This window comes from Ursus americanus, chromosome 23 (genome assembly GCF_024610735.1).
Source record: "Ursus americanus isolate L20-20 chromosome 23, mUrsAme1.1.p, whole genome shotgun sequence".
In the NCBI taxonomy this organism is placed as follows: domain Eukaryota; kingdom Metazoa; phylum Chordata; class Mammalia; order Carnivora; family Ursidae; genus Ursus; species Ursus americanus.
The window spans coordinates 14,322,867-14,345,743 of record NC_142149.1 but is presented as its reverse complement, the minus strand read 5'-3'; the positions used below and the strand labels follow the sequence as shown (position 1 = coordinate 14,345,743).

Genomic DNA, 22,877 nt, shown 5'->3' with positions numbered 1-22,877 from the left:
TACAACACAGATCAAACAGCAGGGACTGTTATGGCTTCTGGGATAGGCCATTTTAGAGATGAAAAAGAGAGGAAGTTAAGGCCCAGAGAGGTGGAGTGACTTGCCCAAGGCACCAGAGATGGTTAACTGTAGACATAGGACTGGAACCAAGGTCTCCGCCTCTCCGTCTGGTCCTTTGCTCACTATACCACACTATAATTTCACTACTTTAAATCATGGTTCTCTGACAACCATAAGCCTAAATTACTTCAGGCCTGGAGCTCCCCTTTGAACTTTGCTGGGGCAGATGAAGATCAGCAAGCATCCTGCTCTGATATGGGGGCAGGAGCTTTGGGATGAGACCAAATGTAATTTGTGGATTCTACACAGACACCCGATATACCAAAAGGCATTGCAAATTATACAGGGTGGGTCTTTAAAAAATGTTCTGGATAAAAATTCCTGCGATCCCACTGTAGATCTAAGTGGGTGGGAATAAGACCAGAAAAAGTTGAAGGTCACGGCCTTGGCCACCATAAAAAATTCCTGCAATACGATTTATCCAGCCCAGTTCCAATTGTTTAAAAAAAAAAATGCCCTTTGATGGCAATGATGACGACGATCATACAGTAGTCACTGCCAAATCCTTAGATGAAGCGAGTCACTCTTTTAATGCCAGTGCCAAGGAAACACACACACTGATGAGCACAGGACAACTCCTTTGAACAGCGAGAACCATTTTCACGACCAAACGTACACTGATGAGCCTCAAGTAGTAAGCCGTGACTGCTGCACTTAGCAGGCATAAGAGGCTCACAAAAAAGGGAAGGAAACGCAGATCTGAAATACTGACTTTTTCGTGTGAAAAAAAAATCTGATGCCATCAGATTTCCATAATTTCAGCCTAGGTTTCTATGTTCTAGGCTCCTCCTCTAGGCAAATATACACAACCCCATGCAATTCTCACAAATGTGGACAGGGCTAGGAACGCAAAAGAGACTGCTTGGAAGACTGTGTTGGCCCAACCAAGTCTACCGAGAGCTGAAAAACCAGAGCGAAGCAAGAGAACTGGACTGAATGGAACAAGGCTGCTTTCTCCAGCTTACTGAGTGGTGGGCAGAGAACAGAAGCAGCAGAGCACTACCGACGGGGAGGTACCAAGCCTTTGGGGTCAAGGGAGAAGCCCTTCCAGACACCAAGGAGGCCACAACTCCCTCCTGAAAAAGGAACGATGACCATCCGGAGCAGGGATGGGAGGAGGGAGCCACTCTGCTGCCAACAGCCTACGTTTTCCCAGGAGCCTCTCTTCCTAAAGTCACCATGCTGGTCAGGCTTCTGCCTTGTCTGGAGGTCATCCAATCTTACTGCCGATTTCTCTGGGTCAGAAAAGTGGCTTATGAGGGCATCTGCATCGTGGGGCAAGGTGGCAAAGCTCCCAAATCTGTTTTTTCTTTTGAAAACTGAGGAAGAGCAACATCTCTTTAATGCTAAGAAAGCAAAATAAATGTCAAGAATGTCAAAGACAAAAGTTATGTAAATACTAGGGAAGATCATTTTATTAAAGAAATTGGTGGTAGCCAAAGATATCATCAGAAAGTAAACACACTCAAAAACCTCATTATCTACTCTGTCTCAAAGCTCAACTGCTCCCTATTTACCCTCATGGGTCAACAGCAAGTAGACAGGAGCTGGTGCCGACAATCTGAATAAGAAAAGGTTAAAATAGGTTTGGTTGGTGGTGTTTAAGCAGGAAGGAGAATATTAATTGCCGAAGAGATTTTCACCAAACAGTACATTTCAAGTTCAGAGATTGTATTTGAATTATCTGGAAACTCACTCATGTAGTACCCCCCCCCCCCCCGCCGCCATTCTCTGATGATGCTTGATAATTCAACTTCCATGCAGTGCCTGGCAGTGTGGCTGCTAGAAGGGCAGACTCTGCAGCCAGACCATCCCCAGGCAGCTCTCTGTGCCTCGGTTTTCTCACCCGGAAATGGGGACGGTAATATCTACTTCAAAGGGCTATTGGGAGGTTTAAATGAGTCAGTATACGTAAAGTTCTTAGAACAGTGCTTAGTATATAGTGAGCACCGTATGAGTGCCAGTTATTATGACAACTAATCAAGAACTACGTAAGGCAATAGGATCTAATCATTAACAGATCTATTCCTGCCCTGGTGGAGTTTATAGTCTAATAAGGGACCACAGTAATCAAATAATCACACAAACAATGACAAACTGCAGTGAGTGCTGTGAAAAGGACATATGGGGAACCACGAGAGCCTAGGAGAAGCTGCTCTGGTCTCATGATGGGAGTGCACAGGATCACAGTGCCAAAGGTTTTCCTGAAGGACTGACATTTGAATTAAGATCTATGGGAAGAGAGGGAAGGAAGGGAAGAATTGCCTGGGCAGAGGGAACAGCCTATGCAAAGGTCCTGAGACTAAAGATAATTTATTGTGTTTGAAGACCTGTTGTCCCATGCTGCTGGAGAAAGCAGAGGGGGGAATGGGCCAACGTAGGGCTGGGGACGCAGATAGAAGCCCAAGTGTGCATGCACACAGAGTGGGCCACAAAATCAGAACCTTCCTCACACGCTTGTTACCCCTGCAGCTTACAGAATGAACAGGAAGGTGTACTATTCTGATTGGTGTAAAGCACATGTAGAGGGGAAAACAACCCTCCCTTAAGGTGAAATATCCGATATACCAAACGCAGACAATCTGTGTTCACACCCCAGGTGAGTCTTTTCTGGTGTTTTAACTTACACTAATGTCAGACTAATGTTTCTTAGCTGGTTTACAGCTGAGTATGAGCATTATACACCAAAACTTTATGGGCAGGTTTAGTAACTCACTGTTGTGGTGAAATATGGCTACAGAACAAATCCCAGTACAAGGGCTCTTGCTTTCCAAGACCCCTCACCTGAGGGACCTCTCTGATCAGCCACCATAAGTAGAATCAGAAAGCTCCCTCTGAAGTTCTCTTTTTAAACTTCTGGGGTGCTCCATCTCCCCAGTACCTGCTATCAGTGCCGGGAACATTCTTGTCCTGCAGGCAGAAATCTCGGGGGTACTAACCTTATAAAATGAGGTAAGTCACCGGATCACAGTCCCACATTACTCAAGAAGGTTGGCAAGGGTATGAAGTATTTATCAATCTCTTCCAGGCACTCCCTATTTCACCCTTCTTCCTGTTGGCTGACTATTCCATGCCCAATTTCCTTGCTGGTTCACTCATTTCAACCCCACCCCCAGGCTGGACTCTCTTTTATCCGACAGATATACAGGAAGAGGGGTCCTGTCCTACATAAGGCACTGGAGGTCCAAGGCCTATAAAACTCCTCCTTCAAGTAGTTTACCGTCTGGCAGAGTAATAGTACAATGCGAGGGAAAAGATGGCGTTCCGCATCCACGCCTTGAAGCAATTCCCTAAGATTCTGAACCCATACTTCTCTGCCCAGGCCTTCTTCTCGCTCTGTGGCCTGGCCTGCGTTCTAATTCCAAAGCCCATTAATCATGCTTTCAAAACTCCAAGGTAAAAAACCCTGAGGATACATGAGGATATCCCCATGAGCCTGGCCCGTGCTCAACATATGCTTCTGGATAAACGAAGCTGAAAGGAAAGGAGATGGGGCATGGGGGTATGAGCTGGGATTTGGGCTCTGGGCAAGTCACTGAATCTCTCTGGGTATCAGTTTCCGATTCTACAAAGTAAGACAACTGGGTTGAATCTGCCTGTTAGCTCAGAAATGTGATGATCCATGGTTTACCAGGCCTTCGTCCTCACTCTGGTTTTGCTGCAGATTCTTCCAGCCCCAACCAATCAAAACATGCCCAAAACCCATAAGATTTTGAGAGAGTTTAAAAGTCTTGATGCCTTTAAGCAGAGTTGCTCCCAATCCTGGTCTTTCAACATCCCACAGTCTCTGCTTATCATGAAATATTTCAATGTTGGAAATTAGTAATAATCTGATTCACTTAAGGTTCAGGGTGGAGAAAAGAAATACCATAGAAATCAACTAATGTTATGTAGGAGGAAGTGGGTGACTCCCATGTGCACATTCTTGCTCTAGATACTAAAACCAACCACCTCCTAAACTAAAAGGGAGATCTCGGTCTTCTCCAAACCGCAAATCAGATAAGTGACTGAACTTTACCCAGGCACCAAAAGCTCTGAAGATTTCCAAGTACTGAACTAACAGATCAAGAGGACTTGGGATTGGTTTTTGAAGCAACTGTGGTTTGGTTCCCAGTCAGCTGAGTGCCAGAACTACAGATAAACTTGTTCTTAATCTCTATGCGTAAAGGAAACCGTTTTCTGCTTTGCAAAACCAGACCACAGCAAGTGGAAAATGAACCCTAACAACTATAGGATAAGGTCACTGGATTGTTCAGAGAGAGGTGGTGCCTTTGAAGTCAGAGATTCCCCGAACCTGACTTTACATCTTTCTTGCAGAATTTGAATTTATCTGGAGAGCTTATAGATACTTCTACAATGGAAAAAAAAAACAATTTAATTTTGTTTGTAAAGAAAAATATACACACCACATGTATATTTGGGAGCAGAGCCCTCACAAAAATCAAAGAATTGCTGGCTCTGTTCCCTGAATAGTGGGGGATTCTGAGATTTCCTTGATAGAATTTTAAACTTTCTCTTGTTACGTTGTCATTAAAAATTGGCAACAGTTACACTCAATACCTCATATTTGCCCAGTATTTTCAAACATACATGAGTTGTCAATACCAGTCCTTCAGGAGATGAGAAACAAACTAGAGTACAAATCCATATATTAACCCCAACACTGTGTGCTGTGATGTCACTCAGAGTAGGGGAAGGGCTCTTGTCTAGGAGAGGACAGTGGTCAGGGAAGGCCCGATGCTTTGGCTGCGCCTTACAGGACAGGTGAGCGACACCAGATGAAATCACTGCCCGCTGTTGTGGCAACTCCCAGGCCCTCATCTCCCTTGCTCTGCTCTAAGTTTTCTTTCTTTCCATAGAACTGTATCACTTTTTCACAAATATGTTTATGTATTTATCATGCTATTGTGGCTTGACTCTCTCCACCAAGTAGAAGTTTTCATGAGGACACATGTCTTTGTTGTGTTCATTAATGCGCCCCAAGCACCTCAAACAGTGCTTGGTATATAACATATACCCAATAAAAAGGGTGAATGAATGAATGAACAGAGGGAGTCCACCACATTCGGTTGGTAGGGAAGCTGGGAGGCCCAGAGCAGCCTTCCCATCCTCGACCACCCAGGTTAAGACTGGATGTAAAGCTGTACAGTGTGTGTGTGGCCGGGGAACTAGTCATTTTAGCCTAAATGGTGTTCCTAATTTGGGAAGACTTTTAGGAATAGGCCGGCCTAGATTTTCTGGTTTCATGCCTTATTTTATGGATGAGGAAACAGGGAGGAAATAACTCATTTGTCCAAAGTCTCCTTGCTGGCTAGCACCCAACCCCTCACCTCCCACCTCCCGCTCACCGAAAAAAATACATGTGTATTGTAGGGGTCAAACATACATGAAAACAGAAGACTGTGCCTATAAATTACATTTCAGAGCAGCTAAAATGACAAACCACCTATCTGTTTACTTGAGGAGTACAGAACTGGGATTTGCTTTCAGCATGAAGTTTGGTCAGGAAACATGGCGCCTGTCCTGAAGTTTATCCAACTCTGTCAGGTCAGATGCCCAGCCCCATGCAGAGGCTGTCATCAAAGAGTGAGTCTACTGACATCTGTCACCATCGTTCCAGCAGGGCTTTAGATTTGGTCAAGCCTAGTCAATGTAACAAAAGCGAGTTTCCCTTGTTTCTAAACCACCCATTTGGATTCCTAGGGTAACAACCAAGGCTAATCCAGTTGCTGAGACAACGGGCTGGCCAGCTCCCGAGTGCGTTCTACAGTCAGGCCCTTCAACTGTGCACCTGCTGCAAAATCACTGTGGGCTGATGAATAATCCGGATATTCAGTCCTCCCAGGAGAAGGGGAAGGCAAGCATCACAAACCATACCCTTCCACAATTGGCTTCCAACCCACATTCTCACCCTGATAAGAAAGTTCCTTTTTGTTTATATGCTTCATTCTTGTACTTTATCGAACCTACTCCTTTCACACATTTCTTCCACACCCACTCCCCTTAGCTGCTTCACTATGCCTCCAGCAGGCTCTTTTAACTCAGAGAAGGGGGGCTTCTGGGTGGCTCAGCTGGTGAAGTGTCTGCCTTCAGTTCAGGTCATGATCCCTGGGATCGAGCCCTGTGTCAGGCTCCCAGCTCCACAGGGAGTCTGCTTCTCCCTCTCCCTCTGCTTGTGCTCTCTCTCTCGTGAATAAATAAAATCTTAAAAAATACAAAGCCAGTTTATAAGCTAAAGCTGATTTCTTAAAAAGCAATTTCAGTAGTTAGTACTCATTGTCTGGAATTCCTTGTTCTTTAAAAGTTGGGCACTACAATATATTAAAAAAAGCACAGTGCTAACTGGTTCATTACTAGTTCTGCCACTAACTAGCAGAATGTATCAATCCCAATTTCTCTACAAAATGAGCCAAACCTGTCTCCAGTGTGGTCTAGCTCTGTGTGATGTGACTGGGCACTGGGAGACGCATTTGTTCTGTCCGTGACTAAGGTACAGGAATGGCCTGACAGCACATTAGAATCATCTGGGGCTTGGAAAAAAAAAAAAAAAAATTTTTTTTTTTTTTTTAATAAATGGAGCTGGGTTCCATTCCTAGAAATTCTGATTTCAGTCACCTTGGGTGGTGCCTCAACAGAGGGTTTTTAAAGAGCTCCCCAGGTGACTCTAGGTGACTAATTCAGCCAGGGCTGAAAGACACTGCCTCAAGTAACAAATCCCTATTTGCAGCTGTGGCCCTCTAGACAGGTGTTTCTCTCACTCCTAGAGGCCCTTCAGGAGTGACGGGCTGTTTACTTTAAGAGAAAAGAGATCTGATTCAGTTTGGTCAACAAACTCCTATGATCCAACTGTGATCAATGACAATATCTAGGGATTCTGACAGCACCGTTTGTTCAGAAAATGTATGAAAAAATTTGGTTTCCATGACAAACACTTCTGCAGCCTAGACAAACAATTATTCCCTCATCTGAAATAGGAGGAGGGGAATAACCCACTGGAGAAAGGGGTGGTTTTGAATTATAATTATAAATTAGTCTACTAACCAGGGAAATCATGTTTAATACATAAGAGGACAACCCTAGATCAAGGTTCATTTTTTAACAATGAAACATCATGCTGAGTGAAAAATGAAACTGACTCGGAATAATCACAAACCATTTATCTCGAAGCGTTTGGCAATGGAAAAACTAATCTCATTACTGATGTGAGGAGCCCATCAAGAGGGTCCCCTACACTATGGTTCATGCCCACCTAACCAAGTATCCTGGAAACGCCTCTCACTCTGTAGAAATATTATTGATGAGATCCCATTAAAGGATACAGCAACATCTTCCTCCCCCCTGCTCCCCCTTAAGAAATCCACAACCCACATCCCTGATGATAAAACAGCTCCTTGTTTTACTGGTCTTAAAGAGCTTCAAAAAGGAATATTCAATCATTATCTGCTGAGTGCTCACTACAGTGGGTATGGCCAACTCACCATGCTAAATGCCACAGAGAACACAGTAAGCAAGACAGGGTCTCTTCCTTCTAGGGCAAACCAGCAAGAGAAGTGACAGCCCTCCCCCCACCCCCCAGGGAACCTTCTTGGTGGCCTCCTCTCTCCCTCACTCTCCCGAGACCCACCTAAGCTAACCTTCGTCCCTCCACTGTGGTCCAAGGGCCAAGGCCATGCTCTCTCCTGTCACCAGAGACCCACTTCCCGGTGCTGGAACTGCTGGGAGGTAGGGGCCTCCGCAAAGGTTAATATCCCAGGCTCAGCCTGATGATTAGAGGGTTCTGGCTTTTCAGGATTCCATACCAAAGACTGGCTGCACCTCTGGTTAAAGGCTTCTAAGACATGAACTTTCAGTTTTGCTATTTCAGAAACATTTCTGGGCAAGATCATACTGAAAAACATGCACCTGCTTGGATATTATTAGACCTAAGCAAAGAAATGAGCTTCAACTATGACCTGGTTTTAAGGGCCTCTGAATCTCCACTCTATCCACGATCACTGGACTTGGCTCCAGAGTTGAAAATGGGAGTCTCAGGTGAAGGCAGTGTTTCCACCTCAAAGCTGCATCTTTCTACTGCTGGAACACAGGGTAAGGGGCCATGACTTTCGTGGGAGGAACAAGAGTGTTATCTGTGCATGTTCCTGAAGTTTCCAAGAAAGTCTACTTTCTTCTCTCCACAGTCCTTTTCTAGAGCCAATCTCTCCTTGCAACATGGCCGCTGGCCTGCTCAGGGTGTGACTGGGTTAAACTGACGGGTTCTAACCAACCCACCAGGACATAAGCACTGTACGAGCTGCTCTTCAAAGGGAAGCAGGAGGATTAGATCCAAATTTCAGTTCCGCCACTGAAGCATGACCTCGGACAGGTCACCAGTCCTCTCTGGCCTCAGCTTCCTCATCTGTCTGCTCTGGGGAACACAGCAGAACATCTATTGTTCAACTTGGGAGGGGAGGGCATGGCACGTGTCCCAAATATCACCCTCCAAGGTTCTAATGCGCTCCCACTGTTATGGATCGATGTGCATCGTCCTATTACTTATTTGGGATGGGGAGAACCCTGAGACTCATTGGGCTAGATCAACAAGACTCCTTCTACCCTGACTCTAGTGATCTTGGGAGGCTATCCATTTATTCGTATATGCTCCCACTGCTCACAATATTTCTGGAGTTTTTTTGAAAATCCCCTTCAAAGAATATGCTTTTGAATCCCCTAAGTGATAGAAAGTGTTTAGTTGGTTTTTAAAAACAACCAAAAATCAAATCTAAGTGTCCTCAATAAATTATGCAATCAAGCTGAGTAACAGTTTTGATCAAAATTTCAGTGTGAACCATGTAGAAGTTATATTCTAGCAAACACCGGAAGCAATTGAGAAAGGTTTTATATTGTGTAAGTATCATTGGCTTAAGAGTAAATATTTGCTTTTTTTAGGGTTCCTGAATTATTAAATGGGTTAAATTCCTAGATGAAATACTGAAAAGTTAAAAAAAAAAAAAAAACTGTTAACTGATTTATATGACATGAACCCTGACCCCTGAAGGGGTGATTATTTGGAAAGACACAACATTCTTTTGGATGAGTAAGTTTAGGTATGTTTGTGGAAAAGACAAAACATCACCAAAGATATTACTCCATCGTCAAGTGACTCTTTCCAGGAAAAACAGCTATATGGACAAGTTATAGGTTTTAAGTACTACAGCCTCCACAAAGGACAGTCAGTGCACCAACTCTTGATTTATTAGCAGCCTTAAGGCAAAAATTTAAATGGCTTCATGACAAACTATAGAAAGAATCCTGTCTGCAGAAGGTCGGCTACCCTCAAAACCAAACTCGCAGAATTGTCCCGAGGTATTTCAGGGTGTTGATGGGAGCCACATCTGCTAGAAAGCTGGTCTGAAACCACTGCAGACCAAAGGACTCTGCAAACAAGTTACTTAACAAATCAGAATAAAACAACATTTCTCAGCAGCTTTTAGGTACATAAGGTGTTGTCAAGATATTGCTGCATTATTTACATCTTCAAGATATAAACAAGATCGAAACATACCATTTTCACTTAACCTAAAATCCACACTACTAAATGAAAACAGGTTACTTTAAAATGGTTGCTATAAAACCAACTTAAAGGTTAGTTTTGTGCTTTTTAAAACATCCAGTATTGCCTGGAGGCTGGGGAAGAGGGCAAGAGTAAATAAGATTAGCAAATTCTGGTTATGAGAATTTATTCCTAGGAAATAATTAGGCAGTTAAGATACGCTTAGCAACAAGATGGTTTATCACATTGTTGTTTTTGTTTTTAAAAAAGATTTTATTTATTTGAGAGAGAGAGAGAGAATGAGCAGGGGGAGGAGCAGAGGGAGAAGCAGACTCCCCACTGAGCTGGGAGCTGATGCAGGGTTCGATCCTAGGACCCTGAGATTATGACCTGAGCCAAAGTCAGACACGTAACGACTGAGCCACCCAGGCACCCCATCATATTGTTTATAGTAATGAAAATTAAAACAGCCTCAATATCTAAATGGCTGAATGGCCAAATTATGGTATATCCAAAAAAACCCAAAAAAACAAAAAAACCCAAAACAAACAATTATATGCATTCAGAGAAGTAGTATGTGACAGCGAGAATAATGTTGTAGAATTAAATTTATTGACACAGAAAGATCTAGGATATATTCCAGTTTAGGGAAGAAAAATACATATACAAGTATGTGCACAGAAAAAAATGTCTGGAAGGATATATATCAAGACATTAGATCAGCCATGAGGGAAATGCAGATCAGAGTCATAATGAGTTACCAACTTCATACCCACCAGGCTGACTACAGTCAAAAAGACAGAGACTACTGAGTGTTGGTGAGGATGTGGAGAAGTTAGAACCCTCCTACATTGCAAGTGGGAATGTCAATTAGCACAGGTGCTTTGGAAAATCGTTTAGCCAGTTCCTTAAAAGGTTAAACATACTTACCATGTGACCCAGAAATCTCACACCTAGATATATACCCAAGAAAAATGAAAATACATGGCCATTCAAAAATCTGTACACAAATGTTCGTAGCAGCACTATTCGTAATAGCCAAAAAGGGGAAACCACCCAAATGTCCATCAACTTAAGAATGGATAAACAAAATGTGGTATATCCATATAACAGAATATTATTCAGCAATAAAAAAGAACAAAACATCAATACAACATGGATGAACCTTGAAAACATTATGCTAAGTGAAAGAAGCCAGTTACGAAAGACCATACACAGTATGATTCTATTTCTATGAAATGTCTAAGGCAAATCTATAGATATGAAAAGTAGGTTCCTGTTGTCCAGATCCCCTGGGAGGTGAGTGGGAAATGGGAAGTGACAGCTAATGGGTATGGAGTTTCTTTTGGGGATGATGAAAATATTACAAAATTGACTGTGGTGATGTTTGCACAGTTCTGTGAATATACTAAAAATCACTGAATTATACAATTTAAACGGGGGAACTATAGGATATGTGAATTACAGGTCAATAAAGCTCTTAAAAATGTTAAGAGAGATAATGTTTGGATAGTAGGATTACAGATTCGTTGTTTTAATTTCGACTTATCTATGCTTTTTAACATTTCTACAAAAATATGATTACTTTGAGGGATTTTTAAAAATCTTCCCATGTTATCATAAAGAAAGCACCAAACACACAGAAGATTTGAAGAAAGGGAAATACACCTTTCCTTATAATAGTAGGAAAATTGGAAACAACCCATATGACCCCAGTAGGGTGGCCACTTGGCAGAAGCATGGTTTATTACCGTATCAATCCTGGTCAGTATGACCCCGTCTCCAACCTCAGGCTGGGCACCGAAGGCTCAAATGCTTTTGGCATGGATGATGGTTTACTAAGGTGCTGGTCAAAGTGACAAATTAATAACATACTCAGAAATTTCCTAACAGTTATAGAAAACTTCTATTAAGCTAAACAGAAGTATAGAACACATATTTTAATGCTGCTGTATTTGCTGTGTGTTTGTACATGAACAAAGATCATATGATAATCAGAAGTGATGTAGAGGGGTGCCTGGCTGGCTCAGTCAATGGAGCATGTGACTCTTAATCTCAGGGTCGTGAGTTCAAGCCCCACATTGGGCATACAGCTTACATTAAAAAAAAAAAAAAAAAAGATGTAGAGACTAAAAATAACTTAAAATTTAAAAAAAAAGAATGCAAACAGGGAGCTTATGATTACTTTTAAAAGTTCTACTTTTCCTAGTCCGTATCTTGTCTGTTGCACTCACTTACAAATCACGAAGAATGTGTTGCTCTGAGGCAAGGAAGTCTGAAACCAAACAGGGGATATAGGTGAAGATAAAGATAGGAGAAAAACAAAAAAACAAAAAAACCCAACGCCTGGGAAATACAGCCAACCAGCATGTTTATTATTCACAAACTATGATTCACTGTCCCTATTTTTTTAAGCCAGCATCACACTCTAATCATATTGCTAGGTTACAGGCCCCTAGTTATTTGTGCATAATAAAAACTGAATCCATTAAAATGATACATTACATTTTTCTCACCTATATCATCTCTTTAGGGAGAACATTTGATCATTATAAAACATAGACAATATTGAACCTAAAGATTACTTTGGCTCCCCAAACCAGAGAGGTTTCCAGTGAAAATGAAATCATTATCCAAAGATTCCTCAACCTGAAAAATGGAATCAAAATCTGAAGCAGGCAAAGAACTCTCTTCCCCAGGACCATGCAGGTGGCACTCCTCTGTCCAGACAAGAACTGACCTTTACATAGCTCACTGGTTTTACATTCAGGAACATGGTCTGTTGAACACTCTCAAGAGGAACAATCATACACATTTTCTCTTGTGCTTGGAGAAGCTAAACTACTGTGGAAAGCCTAACGGGCAGGCAGGTTAATGAAACAAAACACACACACGTGAACAACCACAGTCCAATTTCATGATCAGCAGCCCTGATATGAGCTTAATGAAACATTCTCCTCATGGCCTCAGTATAAATACTTGATATCGCCTAGTGGGATCATTCGTGCAGGTGGTAACTATCAGAGCAAATGATAGGCAAGGACATTTCTAGTTAAGTCTCATGTCTCAGATGGTATCCTCAGAGTGTTTTTGTACACACACGGTCCTCAGTTCTCGGTGACATTGTTTATTCTCCTCTAAAACCAAAACACTAGCTGAATAAAAGAAATCATAGATATTATAGCTGAAGAAAGCATTTTGCCTCACATGCTACAGATCTCTTTGGTACTTGACAGGAGTGGCACATAAACACCATTAAATGAGGACTACAGGACAGTGATGATGTAACACAAACCAACACTGGGTGCAAGATCCAGGCCCAGGAAGGAGGGAAAACACTCACTGAATAAGCACAATTTGGATTAGCAAGAGACAGCCTGAAGTTAGTAACACCGATGTTATTGCAGTTTGGATATGATAGCTTAGAGTCTCAGCCTAGGATGAGTCAATGTCTGGCTCAATCAGACACACACTCTTGAAAGAAACGCACAGTATTGCTTCCAACGCACCAGTTATTTCATCAATCAGAAAGAAACAGTACTGGGGCACCTGGCTGGCTCAGTCAGAGAAGCATGCGACTCTAGATCTCGGGGTCATGAGTGCGAGCTCCACACTGGGTGTAGAGATTACTTAAAATAAATTTAAAACTTAAAAAAAAGAGCATTGAAAAATATTATTTGTGGAGGCATAGTATAACATTAAAAAAAATAATGACAGTAAAAAACATGGGGGGGGGTTACATTTATTACCTATGATACGCAAGGTGCCTTCACATGTGCTAGTAATCCTCACTTCACATATCAGGAAACAGACTCCCTAAAAAGTAAAATAACTTGCTGAGAGCAGAGCAAGCAAGTGCCCAGTTTGAACTCAGGTTTGTTCAATTTTATACCCAATATGTTTTGCAGTACGTCACTGTTGCCTGCCCAGTTTAACTGCAAACTCAACAATGGGTTCCATTTAGAATTTAAAGTAATAATTCTACGATTGGGGATCAAAATATTTACTGGTAGATAATTCCGGGAGTGAAATTCTGACATTTTACTTACAAAGCAGTTACACTAAAATGTAACTTTTTGATAAGGGTCTGGAATATTTTCTGGAATATTTTACCATGAACTTTGAGAAGTTTGGATTTCTAAATACAATTTAGAAATATTTACACAAACTGAAACTGTAGTCCCAACTAAATAGTTAGTTTTGGCTCTAAGTTACTCAGTAACTAAAATACTAGAATCCCGTGAAAGAACAGCCAATGGAAAGATGTGGCAAAGAAAACCATATATGCTTAGGCCCTGATATGAAATGATCGATTTCCGTATCATTTGTTTGGTCATTCTGTTTATACTCTTATTTATGAACAGATGTCGACCAACAGTTAACCAATCCAAGGTGAAGTGTTCAAGTTCAAAATGTGACCCTGGTTGTGAAAGTGGATTTTCTTTTTTAAATAGAAGAAAAACTTGTGCCACTTGGGTGGCTCAGTCTGTTAAGCGGTTGGGCTCATGTTATGATCCCAGGGTCCTGGGATCAAAACCCACTGGGGCTCCCTGCTCAGCCGGGAGTCTGTTTCTCCCTCTGCCCCCTTCTCCCACCACTTGTGTTCTCGCTCTCTCTCAAATAAAATCTTTAAAAAAAAACAAAAACAAAAACACAAACCACTTACAAGTTCTATCGTGAAATGTGTACAAATTTTCCTCAAAAAAAATCCGCAAATTTGAAAAAGGTGATCTTATATTTTACTTCATCTATTTCCAAATTCTTGTTACTCCAAGAGCACAGACTATTATTTACCAAAAGTGCATAATCTCCGAAGACTTCACCCTGTGGTACTCAGGTACACACATGTCAATTCTCCACCTGGACAGCTGGTACACGATATACCATATTAAAAGGTACGCAGTGGAAGTTATTAAACAAGAACCTGAACCAATGTACCATACCCACATCCTGGACAATGCGGTTTGTTTTTTTTAAACCCACTAATTTAGGGGTTTTTTAATTTTTTTTTTTTTTTTTTTTTTTTAACTAGAAGGAAAAAAGCCAGATCTGTCCACAAAATGTCCTCCCCAGCTACAGGGCCCAAATCCACAGCCTAAGTAAAGGCCTTAAATAGTTAAATAAATGTAATCCAGGCGCTTCTCTCCAGGAAAAGACGAAAAGACGTTCCAGACAGCTCCACAGTGCTTTCACGTGAGGAGACAGGCTTTCATTTAAAGTTTTGAAGCGGCTTCACCGCTGTCCCTCATGGGATCTTAAAAAGAGAGTGTAAATCCCACAGTTTAACTTGCTTAACGAAGTCCTGGCGCACAAAGGGAAGCCTCCTGCCTCTGAATACTTAGAAACCTGCAAGGCAGGTAAGCAGCATCAAACTCGCAGGTAAAAAATGCTTACCTGCTCCCAGGTGCATTCGTTTCCCAAAGTTCTCACATTTTTAAAAGTTCAACCAAGCATTATAAACGCAAGACATTCCCTCCCCCTCGATTATAGGGCCCCTTCCATCCTTGCCCCGCGGCCACCGCCAGGCAGAGCCGGCGCCCACCTGTGGGAAGGGTCCGGCAGGTGAGGCGGCCTCCCAAGCGCCCGCGGCCTCCGAGAGGCCCTAAGGTGCCGCCGGGCGACGTAAAGTTGTGCGGGAGCGCACGGGGCCCCAGGAGACGCTGCCCGTGACAGCGGCGCTGGCCCGCGAGGCCCCTCGGGTGCGTGCGACTCGGCCCGGCCGACCGCGGCCGCCACTGAGGCCGGCCCGGAGGTGCTCGCTCCCCGCCCGGCGCCGTCTCCTACGCCCTGCCCGAGCCTCTGCCACCGGGCCGCCACCGCCGCCACGCTCCGGGCTCGGACCCCAGTCCGCCCCGCGCTGTCCCCCACCCCACGCTCCCCCGGTCACTCACCCCGGGGCCGGGCAGCAGCAGCGCCAGCAGCAGCAGCCGGGCCGGCATGGCGAGGACTCGGGCCTGGCTCCCGGCCCTGCCGGCCGGCTCCGGGGGGCGGTGCGGGCGGGCGGGCGGGCTGAGGACGGGGCGGGGGCGCAGCGACTACAGCGCCGCGGCTGCCGGACTTCAGCGGACGCAGAGCTGACTAGGCGGTAGCAGCACCCCCATGCCCAGCCCTATAAGCGCCGGGTGCCGGCGCTTCTTCCGGTCGGGGAGGGACCGGGGGCGGGGCCGACCTAGGGGCGGCCCCGAAACTGGGCGGGGGCTAGGCCCGAAGGCGGAGCCGGGGGCGGGGCTGTGCTGGAGGGGCGGGGCCAGGGCCGTGCTGGCCTCCTGCTGGCCGGGCGTCACGCGGCCGCCGCTCCTGGGGAGGACCAGGCCTGAGTGTCCGGCGTCTAGGGGCGCTGAGCAAGTGAGGCAGGAAACTTTGCTGAGGGCTGAGGGAGGCCAGCAATCCCGCCCCGCGGGTGCACCCTTTCCCCAGGCCGTCCCACCAACCCTGCCGAGAGACCTGCCGCGTAAGACTAGGTCAGGGGAAAGGCCAGGAGACAGGCGGTGCCGGTTGTCCAGAGCCCCCGCTTCGTCTTTCCGTCGTGGTGGAATCCTGGGCGACCTCCGGAGCCAGGGTCAGCAGCGGGCAGGGATTCCAGCAAACACCACACTTCTGCCATGCTCACAAGTCCACAGTTCTAGGGTCCTCCAGCTGTTTCTCAGCTAGCCCCAAGTCCCATTCTTCCCTTTGCCCTCAGGAATTCCCCTCAAATCACGTCCAACAACCATCTCTTCCCTTTGGGACAAACTACAGCCAAGTCATTCTCCAAAAATTATAAGCAAAGAAGGAAACCATTTCGGCGGCTTGCGTTGTGTGTTTATGTGGCATTTAGTAGATGTGACTTCGTGGAGCTAGAGATGACATGTGTCACAACTCATTGGAGGGAGTGGGTGTGTTGAGGACTCATACAAGATCTATTTGAGGATTATGGACTATTAACCTGAATTTAAAAGTCTGGCACCCATTTGGTCACTGGGTCCCATGCTGCTCTCCACTTGGATGGAAGTGGAGAGAGAAGACATATTGTTTGTAACGAGATTAACTAAGATTCAAAGCATAACATTTACATATCCTTGGAGAAAAAGAAAAAGGGGATAGCAACTTCTCTAATTTTTCCTGACTTGCTCACATGACAGCCTAAGATTTTTCACGGTTTGGGGGAAAGGAGTAGGCAATGTGAAAGAAAACAGCAAAGAAGTAGCCGGGGACTGACCAAATATCTGGTCTGTGTGCACAGTGGATCAATCCTATTCGAGTATGAAACAGTTAGATGCTGATCGGAAGCCCAAATCCCATAGAGTTCCCTATTCCCAGCCCCCAATGTCTGGAACAAAGTCAAGGGGCTAATCTCTACCACTGCTGAAGAATCTAACACCAATTTTTAAGAGCGGGATGAATTTTGGCAACTGCGAAAGTGGTAGACACATTTTGAAAGGTGTTATCTGCACGTTTCAATGTAAAGAGGTTTGGGATTGACAGAGATGTGTGGAAGCAGAGGCTCCGTCACTCCGAGGCCGGGTAGCCAGGTGTCCAGGGAGGAACCTACAACACAGAAACGGGGAGGAGCTTTTTAATGATTACCTGTCCAGCCTGCAAGCTGACGACAGGATCTGCGCGACCACATGTTTGAGTTAAAAGAGGAGCTCAACTAGAAAATGCGGCTTTCACATCCCTTCTCTGGTGCTTTTTCTCAAACAGAGTAAGTCGAGGAGGGGAACTTTCTGTGCTGGAACTCTGGCAGCCCTTGGACAATTCAAAATGTCACTGTGACCCTGTAAGCACAGTAGATGAAACACAAAGGGGAATCTGACTCATCTGACTCATAAATCAGCTTTAAAGATCCAATGAAGAAAAAAAAAATCTGTTCCAAGGAGTCTAGGCCAGGTAGGTATATTTTGTATCTTGTACTCAGTTGGACCAAATCCCCAGGCCTTAACTGCTCTATTACAGGTTCTCAGAATTTCTTATGCACCAGTTAGATTGTTCTTACACTTAATCAGTTCCCATGTTTTATGCACTTCTCCACTTGATCGGCAACTCCTATGATAAACTTGGTTTTATTTATGGCAGCATTGCCCATAAGGTTGCTCCATAGTTAAGTACTGTTTTAACAGCTTTTTGCTTATGACAAACCAAAAGCTGGCATCACTGATAAATAGAAGCAGCAGTGGAAGTATTTTTGTAGGGTGCCTTTGAAGTGGACCTGCCCCTTGGGCAGTAAGTGACCTTTCTGGAAGTTGCATTAAATTGCATGCACTAAACAAGGCAAAGGTCATGGTCTTTGTGTGAAGATAAGCCCTCTTTTTTTCACCAAGGCAAGAAAAACATGTGTATCAGATTTTTCAAGGACTGCAGCAGGACCCGAATATGTCTGAGGAGCTGGGGGTTGGGAGAAAGTGAGTTCACAAAATCTTATTTTCACTTCTCTCTAAACCAGTGGTTCCCAAACTTGGAGAACGTTTAAAAAAACAGGTTTCCAACAACTTTTTGTGCCCTTGTCCCCCACTGACTCAGCATCTCCAGGGGTGGACCCCAGAGCCTGTGTGTTTTCCAGTTTCCGCAGGTGACTGAGGGCAGCCAAGATCCTGGGCCGCAGTGCTCTCAGAATGTCCGGTGTTAACTCCTGTGGCCACTAATCCCTTTAGTTTATTTTAGCAAATGTCGCCCCCTGGTGGGATAAATTATGACTCAGACTAAAGAGTTTGTGCCTCTTCATTTCTGTTTAAAATCCTTCAAAATTTCATTTAAAAATTATCATGAGGCTGGTTTACAGATAGCTATTTACTGAGAGGGTAGCTGCCTTTAAATTTAAAAATTTAAATTTTTTAAATTTTAAATTTTTTAAATTTAAAATCAATTTAATTAACATACAGTGTATTATTAGTTTCAGAGGTAGAATTCAGTGATTCATCAGTTGCATGTAACACCCAGTGCTCATTACATCAAGTGCCCTCCTTAATGCCCATCACCCAGTTACCCCATCCCCCCACCCACCTCCCCTCCAGCAACCCTCAGTATGTTCCCTAGAATTAAGAGTCCCTTACGGTTTGTCTCCCTCTCTGATTTCGTCTTATTTTTCCTTCCCTTCCCCTATGTTCATCTGTTTTCTCAAATTCCGAATATGAGTGAAATCATATGATATCTATCTTTCTCTCGAAGGAATCTTGAAAGGAAAGGAAGCTGGTAAAACCAAAAAGAGAGGCCATGGTTGACAGTTCCAGGACCATCTCAAAGGAACAGTGTCTTTATCAGAATAAGTCGACTGGCTTTTTTTGTGATCTCTGTGCTGTTGCTGCTGCTTCCAAACGGACTTGACCTTCCAGCACATGCCGGGTAGTTACGGGATAAGTAAAATAATGAGGCGAGCGTCTCTGGTAGCAAGTGAAAGTTTTATCTCCTTCATGTCCTACCGTTTAAGGGAAATTTAAGAAAAGCCGCTGTCACTCTGAGCGGTGTGTTTAGGTAAACAGAACTTTGGCTCTTCCTGTTCCAGGATGACCGGATTTGAAAGGACTGTGACGCTCTGAAGAACTCTTTACCACAGAATCCAACCTACTTCACACTTTCTTGTATCGCAAAGGGGAGTGTTTCTCATCATCGCAGTTAAGAGTTACTGGCTGTTTGTTATTGTTTGGGAATGTGCAAGTACACGCTTTATGGGATCGGCTCACATTACCTGCTCAGCAGTTCCAGAAGTAGGTGTTTTTCGCCCCGTTTTACAAATGACACATTGAAATGTTGAAAGGTTAACAGTCTGGTGGGGGTACCCATAGCTAACAAGAGGCACGACCTGGATCAGGACCTGGCTACGTACATGACGTCAGAGTATGTCTGGTTAACCCCAGATGCTATGACAGACTCCCCCACTAGCTCCTTGTTATTTTTGTTTCTCCCCACAGCATGAGGACAAGGCGCCATTATGTGACCTGTAAACATAGTTAGGAGCCCAGCTTGGCATTTCCCTGAAGTACTAAGAGCAACTAGAAATTTGTACAAATGTGTGGGAATGAGGGGCATTGCCTCGAATAACGTGTAAACCTCCTGGTCTCATCTGAGGGTTGTGCAAAAGAATGTGAGTAATAGAGAAGCCATCTGGGAGAGGAGTGAACTTCCTCCTGGGAGTTCGGCCCGGTGAGATAATTCAGTCTAATCCTGACTGATTATTTGTTCACTTGCCTATGAGCTGCCATATTTCACACCCAGTTGTTCCAAGTCTATATGCCACCATGCGGAAGTGTTCATGGTGTCACCGTTTACCAGGTATGAACATTCTCTAAGAGCCAACGCAGCACCAGTGTGAAAATGGCTGTCCTCTCAAAATGCCTCCACTTCCTCACTGGCCAGTCCCTCCTACTCTCCTGGGGTTTGGCTAATTTCCACAGAACTCTCTGGAAACTTCCTTCAGGCAGCTCATAAACATTCTTCCTCTTGTGAAATCCCAGTGGCCATGCTTCATCTAGTTTTTCCTGGGCCTCTCTTCAGATGTGTTAATAGTTCTTCTTTCTGAACTTTCCCTCTCTGGGTATTACCATTTTCTGGCTCTTTTCCCTCCTTCCAGACTGTGTTTCTCACAGCTTAATATGTAGACATTACCTACTCTCTCTCCTTTCTCCCTAGAACTCATTCACAGACATAACCGGATTTCAGAGCAGAAGCAACCTTAGTTATTATCTAGTCAGCTTCCTTTTGCAGATGACTTCATCTCTGACTTCTCCACGGATGATGACTACTTATTCATTCATTCAACAAATATTGCCAAGGGCTTCTGAGTACAAAGGATGGGTGCCATGAGGGAATACGACAGAGTTTGCAGGTTGGCAAAAGTGTTAGGACATGCATCGGAATAAGCACCATGCAAGGCCAACTGTGAAAAGTTCGAGAAGGCAGGAGTAAACTCAGAAACAGAACTATGGTGTTCAAAAGAGAGATGGATCAGGTGGAAGGAAGGGAGTGGGATGGATAGAGCAGGACTGGGGGGGGGGGGGCGTTCATAGAAGAAGTGGTTTCTGCGCTGGGTCTTTTCAGATTTGGCAGGGCCAGAACAAAGGCGTGAGGAAGGGATGACCCTGTGTGGCTTCATGGAAGCCCGAGCTGACTCCTCAGTGAGCCCTCGCTTGGCTTCCACATTGGGGAGCAGTGGTAGATGAGGTGGGGAAGGCAGCCAGGATGGGCTGGTGAGGAGTAAATAAATAAAAATTAGAAATTAAATAAGTAAACCAAAATTAAAAATAAAAGGAGCTGTTTTTTCTCCTTTGAATCTAGACTGGTTCTGTGACTGGTCTTGACCAGAAGTGACATTCAGGGACTTAGCAACCCAGGTTTAAGAGGCCTGGCAGCTTCCATTTCCTTCTTCTTAGAATCTTCACTTTGAGGATATTCCTTCTTGGAACCTGGTTGCTCTGCTGGGAGAAGCTCAAGCCACACGCAGGCCACATGGAGGAGAATGGAGTTGCTCTAACTAACAGCTCCAGCTGAGCTCCCAGCGGCCAGCCAGCCCCAGCTGTCAGCCATCTGGGTGAGCCACTCTTGGATGTTCCAGCCCAGTCAAGCCCCTAGGTGTCCTCAGCGGACACGGCATGGAGCGGAAGAACCTCTCAGCTGAGCCTAGTTAACTCACACACTTGTAAGACATAATAACGGCTGATGTTTGTAACTCTGACTTAGGGAGTGGTTCGGATATGCAGTATTAGATAAGCAAACAGCCATCTGTCCACCTTCACTTCACCTGCTCCAACTAGAGCAATGAAAAGAAACGCATTTCCTTTCTAGCGGCCAAGCTGGGAGGTGTGAGGCCTAGGAACTGTCTCCATCCAGTAGAAAGCCAATAGAAAAGAAAGAAGTTGACAAGAAATGCACAGATGCAGTCAAGGTGCTCTGGACAAGCTTATGTTCTGATTCGAGTTGGCTTGATTGGCGTGCCCAGCCCTGCCTCCTCTGTTGAACCAGACCTTCCCCCATTTACCTCCGCTAGTTCGAGTTGGGTTCATCACTTAAGAACCAATAAACCCTGATTAAAATGCTGGCTCAGCGTTTCTAGGAGGACTAAATCAACAATGCGTGTGACCACACCTGGCCCACAGCAGACTTTCAGTAAAGCAGAGTTTTCTTTCTCCTTTTCTCTTCCCCACCTACACCTGCACTCTGAAGATGACTCTGGTTGAAAGAGGGACATGAAGTGCATAAAATGTAGGGGTTTTCTTTTTACCCTCAACTACACTGTGGGCTACTTGAAGATAGGGACTGTTTCCTTCACATTCATATTTCCCATGTCCAGAACAGGATCAAGCATGGAAGGGAGACTCTGAAAGTGTTTCTTGAAAGAGAAAGTGAATGAGAGGCCACATCTCCTGAGACCAGAGAGAAGAGTCTCAAGGGTTGTGTTATGTTGAGGTAGAGAAGAGGAAAGTTAAGGGAAATCACAATGGGATGATTTGGGTCCCTTTCAGCTTCCACACATCACCTCCCTCCAACCAGACACACCCATGGCAGCCATAGAAGCAAGTCACAATGCTGGCTGGATGATTGTTCTAGACAGTGTTCTCTGTCTTCTCCATCTTTCATCCCCACATGCTGGTGTCCCTCTTGCTTCCCAGGAGCCCTGTTCCTCACTCACCTCAGGCCCCTCCAGACTCAGTGCCCTTCTTGACTCTCCTCCCAGGGCCTTGGGTCTTAGCTCTTCTGTATAACTTCTGGGTCCGTCTACTGTTCTGAGTTAGGACTCCCCATCACCTCTCCTGTCCCTGGTCCGTTGGTTCACTGGGTAGTTCATGGGGTGGGGGTGAGCCTCCCTCAAAAGTGAGGTGTGTAGGTGTATGTATGTTGCATGAGCTCAACCCTCTCCAATAACAAGTGGTAGTTTTGACTAAAACAAAGGGTGGCCCTTAGGAGGTTGCATGGTAGAGTGATCAAAGAGCATAAGCTTTAAAATCAAATTGTTATGAATTCAAATCCCAGCTCTGCTTGGCTATCTATGAATTGTGCAAATGTAAACAAATTACTTAATCTCTCTGAGCCCTGGTTCTGATTGTCCTGGGACTTAGAGCTAAAAACCAGAAACAGCATTCCCTACCTTTCAGGACTATCCCAAGAATTAAAGCTAAAATATGTTGAGTGCCTTGCCTGTGGTAGGCACTCCCTTATTAGCAGCTCATGTTGTTCTCAAGGGGGGAGATAAATCTGGGTTGTGGAATGTCACAAGGAGGTTGAACTCCACCAGACTGTCACTCTCTTGCTTAAAACCCAT

At 44.6% G+C, this 22,877-nt stretch overlaps 1 protein-coding gene across 1 annotated transcript in view; it reads right to left on the bottom strand.

Annotated features, from left to right (window-relative positions):
* Positions 1-15,720, bottom strand: part of ERN1 (endoplasmic reticulum to nucleus signaling 1) — a 76,166-nt gene extending 60,446 nt beyond the window's left edge. Inside the window, exon 1 of the mRNA XM_045813941.2 lies at positions 15,541-15,720. Within this exon, the coding sequence (XP_045669897.2) occupies positions 15,541-15,588 (48 nt within the window). The 5' untranslated portion in view covers positions 15,589-15,720. The remainder of the gene's footprint in view (positions 1-15,540) is intronic.
* Between the last annotated feature and the right edge of the window lie 7,157 nt (positions 15,721-22,877).